Source organism: Nannospalax galili, unplaced genomic scaffold, assembly GCF_000622305.1.
Source record: "Nannospalax galili isolate Female #2095 unplaced genomic scaffold, S.galili_v1.0 scaffold56, whole genome shotgun sequence".
NCBI classification, from domain to species: Eukaryota; Metazoa; Chordata; class Mammalia; order Rodentia; family Spalacidae; genus Nannospalax; species Nannospalax galili.
The window spans coordinates 2995729-3002437 of record NW_008340065.1 but is presented as its reverse complement, the minus strand read 5'-3'; the positions used below and the strand labels follow the sequence as shown (position 1 = coordinate 3002437).

At 38.3% G+C, this 6709-nt stretch overlaps 1 protein-coding gene across 1 annotated transcript in view; it reads right to left on the bottom strand.

The window, feature by feature from the left end:
- Hydin (HYDIN axonemal central pair apparatus protein) overlaps nucleotides 1–3606 on the bottom strand; it is a 416625-nt gene extending 413019 nt beyond the window's left edge. The window contains exons 1-2 of the mRNA XM_008834989.1: nucleotides 3472–3606; nucleotides 1068–1193 (exon numbers count right to left, since the gene is read on the bottom strand). Coding sequence (XP_008833211.1) covers nucleotides 1068–1193; nucleotides 3472–3606 — 261 coding nt within the window. The remainder of the gene's footprint in view (nucleotides 1–1067; nucleotides 1194–3471) is intronic.
- Nucleotides 3607–6709: the final 3103 nt, after the last annotated feature.

Here is a 6709-nt window from a genome sequence, read left to right as displayed (position 1 = left end):
ATCTGTTGAAATACTACTAGGTTTTCAGAGGCCAGAACCAGCCTCCCTTCCCTCTTCAGTGGTAAGTGATGTCCTTGCTTGGAAAGTCTGGCAGGCAGCAGGGTCTGTTCACTAGCTAAATCGTTGCTTTACTTCTCATTCTGTGGGCCTTTGGCCACCCACCACAACTGCCAACAAAATTGCTGGGGTTCAACAGGAAGTGTTTTATATAGCTTTTCCCTGTGTTCCTACACTTGTCCTAGCATCTGACATAGTGGGTAGCATTTGATTCTTTTTTTTTTTTTTTTTTTTTTTTTTTTGGCTAGAAGTTTCTTGGGAATGAGGCAAAATTAGATAACAGATGCTAACCAACTTCCTTCCTTCTTTCCTAGTGGACAGTTCAGCTAAGGTGGGATTATTTGACTGATATAATTCTTGAAATCACTCCTACCCTGTAAACAACTGTGTCAAATACTGACCAGAAGTAGTTAATAAGAAGTGGGATTGGTTAAAAGTGGTTTAAAATAAGGTTTGTGCTTAATCATTATACTTTTCTCTATACCAGATCACAGAGATCAAGATCGACGAGATAAAAAGAGTGTAAATAGACCCAGTGAGGGGCTAGCTAGCTCAAAAACACTAGTTCCTAGTTGTTCTAGAACATTCACATATTATACACTCAGCTTGATGTGCTTTTTAAAAGGATTTTAATTTTAGCTAGGTATGGTAGTGCACACCTTTAATCTCAGCACTCAGGAGGCAGAGGCAGGCAACAATCTGTGAGACTGAGGTCAGTCTGGCCTACCTAGTGATTTCCAGGCCATCTTGGGGCTACAGAGAGACCCTATCTAAAAAAACACACAGAAAAGTTAATTTAAATTATATGTATATGTGTGCAACTGTGCATGGATATGTTGCATGTGCGTATAGTACCTACAGAGGCCGGAAGGGGGTGTCAGATCCCCTGAAACTGGAGTTGCAGGTGGTTGTAAGCCATCTGCTATGGGTACTGGGAACTGAACTTGGGTCCTCTGCAAGAGCAGCAAGCCTTCTTAACTGCCGAGCTGTCTCTCTGGCCCTTGATGTACCTTTTGATGAGTTGTTTCTCCCATATCTAAGAGTTCGATGATCTGTGGCCGACATATGATGCGAGTATTTGCCAATTTCTGCTCCGTGGTGAGGGACATCTCCTTCAGGAACTCCGAGGGTGTCAGCTAGAATTCAAACAAGAGCCCCAATTCAAACGTGGTTCTACTGAAGATGAGTTTTCCTAAGTACCAGTGGTGAATAATTTGTGCTTGCAGCTTTCAGGATAATTCCGGAGCCACTAAGTTCCCTTATAAAATATTGAAAATAACTAAATTATACAAGAGAAGTCCCGTGCACTTCTGAGGTCTTTGCACAGTAATTGGAAGTGACATGTGCTAGCCCATCCCTTAGACTTTTGAAGGAATCACACAATAGAACACTAGAGAGAAAAAAAAAGTCAAGAAAGTACATAGGAATCTGTTTAAAGAGCTTAACATTTTATGCTCAGAAGAGCCATCTGAGCATAGAACTGCAAAAATCTCTTCCAGGCTTCAGAACTGAGGAGCTGGCAATAGTTCTGTTTCTCAACTGATATAGCATGCATGCAGAACTTTGGGGTGTTTACCTATCAGATTACATCATGTTACCAGGAAATCTCAAGTACAAAGGATCTGGAAGTGTGATTCTGCTACTCCGAAATGAGTTTGAACTTTTGAGAAGTCATAGAGCACATTTAAATGTTGTTCAACAGGAACTATAAGCTCGTCAGACTGCATTCACACACCCAGATAAGAATACGAAATGCTTTAATACTTTGCACTTCTATGAGAAAAAAAAATAGAAGAAATTTATCATCAAAATAAAACCAGCCCAGCAAAGGACGAGTTACCCTCAACTAATCACTATTATGTTGCTGCTGCTGTTCTAGAAAGTTCATGCTGTTCCAGGCCTACTTTCTATTCAAGCAGAGTATGTCGTTGGGAGAATATATGCCGAGTCAGTTTCTAGCAGCTAGAGGTATTTAGCTGATTTATTTTCTCTGGGTTGAAGTTGTTAACTCTTCAAGATCGTTTGTTTTCCTGAAAATTTGATTCTCTCTGATTGAATCTTGTTAAATGAAGATGTATTTCCAAAATAGCTTTCAACTCCATTTTTAAGTTCTTTTTGATTGGAACACAGATTAGAGTAACAGAGTGTTAAGAGGTATCCACAGTATTGGGATTTAAATTAAAATAATGAAGCCTTAAAAACAAAAAAATCAAGACTTCGTGTAAATGTGTACCAGTAGCTATCACTAAAGGAACAACTGATTTCATTTCTCTAAATAGAATGCAACTTGAAATTAGATTCTAAAAATGTAGCAAATACTATTGCCAGCACTATATATTTTTATATTTTTCTATAGCGTGGTTCATAACTCAGCTCTTAGCCCATGATCATTATAACTCATTAAAGCTATACACATTTCTATTTTAAAAGACAGAAAAATATGTTTTTCCCCAGATACCATCTAGTTCTGTATCTCATAAATTATAAAAAAAATTGTCAATGTACAAATAACAGATTATTAGGTTGAGCCCTGTGAAACTCTGGAATTTGAGGGTTTTTTACTTTAATTTAAAAACTTTTTTTAGAATTTTATAAATAAGTATTTTATTTATTTCCACCCCTCCCCCCCACTCAGTTCCTCCTGTTTCCCTCCCCTTCTGTGTCCCATGGCCCAACACACTGCCTCTCAAATTCATGACCTCTTCTATAATTATCGCTGTAATTTTATACACAACCTACTGAGTCCATTTAGTATTGCCCACAAATTCATGTGTTTAGGCCTGACCACTGGGATTGGATAACCTACCAGGGGGCTCAAAAATCTAGTATGTGATTTTACTGAAGTACATGAATGATGATTTCACATGGCTCTGCTTAACATTTAGAAAATTTTAGTAGTTTTTTCACATGGTTCCATGATTTGGGTGTTTCTCCCCAAATTCATATGTTGGCGCTCTTATGAATGAATGAATGTTTCTCCTGGCATTTAGCTCTCTCCTCTCCACATATAAGTGCTTGCTTTTCCATTTCCCTGCTGTGCCAAACTGCATCATGGGACCTTAGCAGATGGAGCCACGCAGTCCTGGATTCTTTAGGCTCCAAAACCATAAGCCAAAACAAACCTCTTTTCTTCATAAATCATCTAGTTTCTGGTATTCAGTTATAGGAACAGAAAATGGACCAAGATATAAAATCTTACGCCAGTTGATTAATCAACCCAACCCTGTACCTTGAAGACCATATGCAATTTTAAAACTTCCTTGGCTTTGAAAGGTGCTTAGGCTCTGCAACATGCTACTGACTGGTATGATATTAATCATGGAGTCTCTGTTATTCTGAGAATACAAAATGGCAGCTGTCATTGTCCTGGGGAGACTGTATTAAGTATTTCACATAGAAATTCTGATACATTACCATTCGGGTTACTTCCTCTTCTGTAACCACCTTTGGACTCCTGGGTGGCAAAACTTTGCTCTGTAATCCTTTAAACACTCTGACTAGCCCCATCTGCACACCCCCCATGGACTCCTCAAGTCTTTTACTTGTCATTTTTAGATATTTTCTTTGTTCTCCTAAGGGTAGGAAGAGAGAAAAAAAAGACTATTTAGAGTGATAACAGTTAATTCCTACATATAATTAATATATTTTATAGCTTTTTCAAATGTATGAATTTAGAATATAATGCTTTTTCAAAAATATGTCAAATGCTTAGAACAAACATCTTAAATAGGATTTTTATTCCATGTGACTAAATTTATTGTCTTTTAAATTTTTATTTATGAGTGTTTTGCCTGTAAGTATGTAGATGTACAACATAGATTCCTGAGAAGGCCCACTAGGATGATCAATTCTGAGTCATTCCTCAACAGAACTATTAGACTTTCAGTTTCTTTCTGGTTCTTCATATCCCTTGGGCAAAAAGGTAAAATAACTTACAAGGTCAAGAGAATTCTGTCACTAGACTTTCTTAAAACAACTTATCAAATAGGACAACAGCAAGAAATCATTGTCCACAGTTTTATTTTTAGTTTGAATGCACTTTTTAGACAGCCTACATGACACGCATTTTTTTTAAATCAAAACAAAAACAATTCCATTCCAAATACATCACAAAGTAAGTGAAGAGCTCCAAACAGCATCAGTGTCATTGTCTTAAGTGCTGGCATTGTGTGGATGACAAGCAGCAGCCAGTTCCAAAGACAAATGATAAATCCAAAGTAATTGCCCAGTTTGTTAGCATTTTTCCATCTCAGAGCCACTCTTAACAGAAATCATAGATGAGGTCACAGCATCTTCCTGGTAGTCCAGGAGAACGGCCATGCTGTCTGGATTCATTTTTTTTCACCCATAAAAATTTGGTACTTATTGCAATCAGCAAATACATGCTTGATGTGCTCCACAGCCTGTCATAAAAGGTTTTGCTCTTTGAGTGAGTTCATGTAATCTTTATGTATTTCTTTTGTGTAGCTGGTTTCCTTTAACTGATGGTTCATAACAATGTCAACACCAGCAATTACTGTGCTTTTGGTGCCTTCTCTCTCAGACCTTGAGCCATGACATCTCCTCCAGGGGTAAGCCATCCAAGCTTCCTTCTGTTCTACAAACCATCTTTACCTCCAGGTGTCGCCAGCCTGTGAGCTCCTGGATCCTGTAAATGTCAGAGAACAGCTCTTCATGGCTGATGAGGTACTGGTAGCACATCAGGATAGAGAATGGAGGAAGATGGAGGTGGAGCAAGAATACGAGGAACTCAGAGCTCAGAGCAAAAGCTACGCAGCTGGAGCGGTGTTCCAGGGAAAGGCAAGAGCCCAAGGAAGTCCCACCTTTTTAAAGTGTAAGCAAAAAATTGTATATCCAGCAAGCTCTCCTTCAGCTTTTGAGGCTCCAGAAAATGATTTGGGCATGGAAAAACCCAGGGAAGATTGCAAACAAGGTCCCCTTTTGAGGAATCTTCTAGACAACAGGCTTAATCCACCGAAAGAAGCTGAGAATTTCAGTCAAAAGACTGACAATAGACATTTTTGTGTTTAGTTGTTCGGCCAAAATTAAAACGAAGTTGAGGTCAAACATTAAAATGAAGTGAAATACTCAAACATTATATTTTCTGAGAAAGTAAATATTCCCTAATAATCAAAAGATTTTATTTTATTTTTATTTTTATCTGTGTGTATGTATGTGGCTGTATTTACATGCTCATGTGCCTGCTGAAGCCAGAAGATGCCATGGATGGCACCTGGATCACAAAGGCAATAAAACTAACAGTAAGAACAAACGAAACTTTTGTGCAAGGTGAAAGATACAGGTCTAATTTCATTCTTCTACAGGTAGAGATCCATTTTTGCCAGAATCATTTGCTGAAGATGCTCTTTCCTCCAGTGAGTGTCCTGGGTCCCTTTGTCAAATATCAGATGGCTGAAATTTCATGTAATTATGTTTGGGTCTTCAATTATGTTCCATTGATCTATGGGTCTATTCTTGTGCCAGTACCATGCTTTATTTATTTATTTATTTATTTATTTATTTATTTATTTATTTTTCTTTTTGAGACAGGGTCTCCCTGTAGCCCCAGCTGGCCCCGGACTTACTATGTAGACCAGGCTGGCCTCGAATTCACAGAGATTTGCCTGTCTCTGCCTCCTGAGTGCTGAGATTAAAGGCATGTGCCACCACACCTGGCCCATGCTATTTTTATGACTACAGCTCTGTAATACAGATTGAAATCTGGTATAGTAATCCCCTCAGCATTGCTCTTTATGCTCAGGGTTGCTTTGGTGATCCAGGGTCTTTTGTGCTTCCATATGAATTTCAGGATGGATTTTTCTAATTCTGTGAACAATGTCATGGGGATTTTAATTGGCATTGCATTCCAGTGGAAGGCAGGGGGTGCTATGGGAGGGTGCCAGAGGGGAAGGGGATATAAAGATGATTAAGACTGATTGAGTTGTTCTGTATTGAAATATATAAAAATTCAATAAGCAAAACAAAGAACCAACAAAACCTAGAAATTTTTGAAAATTTAAAAACCTTCTATTATGAGTCAGGTGTGGTGGTTCACACCTATAGTTCCATCATTGAGAAGTTAAGGCAAGAAGATTACCACAAGTTTGAAGCCAGTCTAGTTACACAGTGAACTCCAGGCCAGCCTGGGCTACAGAGTGAGACCCTGTCACAAAATAATAAAACAAAAATCAAATAAAAACCCTCTTATTAATGAACAGCAAGCATTAAAACTAAGGAAGAAAGAAACTATCATTTCTGGGCTGGAGAGATGGCTCTGCAGTTGAGAACACTGGTTATTCTTGCAGAAGACCTGGGTTTGAATCCCAGCACCCACATGGCAGCTAACAACTGTCCGTAACTCCAGTTCCAGGGGATCCAACAGCCTCTTCTGTCCTCTGCAGGCACTGCATGACATGGGTGCACTTACCTACATGCAGGCAATAGACACATACACATAAAAATAATTTTTAAAAAAGAGACTATCATTTCTGCCTATATGATTATAGTAACAGAGAGCTAAAAATGTGATAGCATGAAATTATACGTATGTTTCAAAAAAACCAAGCATACATACTTTATATTATTAGTAATATGACCAATAGTACATATGCACATATAGTCTGGGTTTTTATGTGTATGAATGTACATTTGA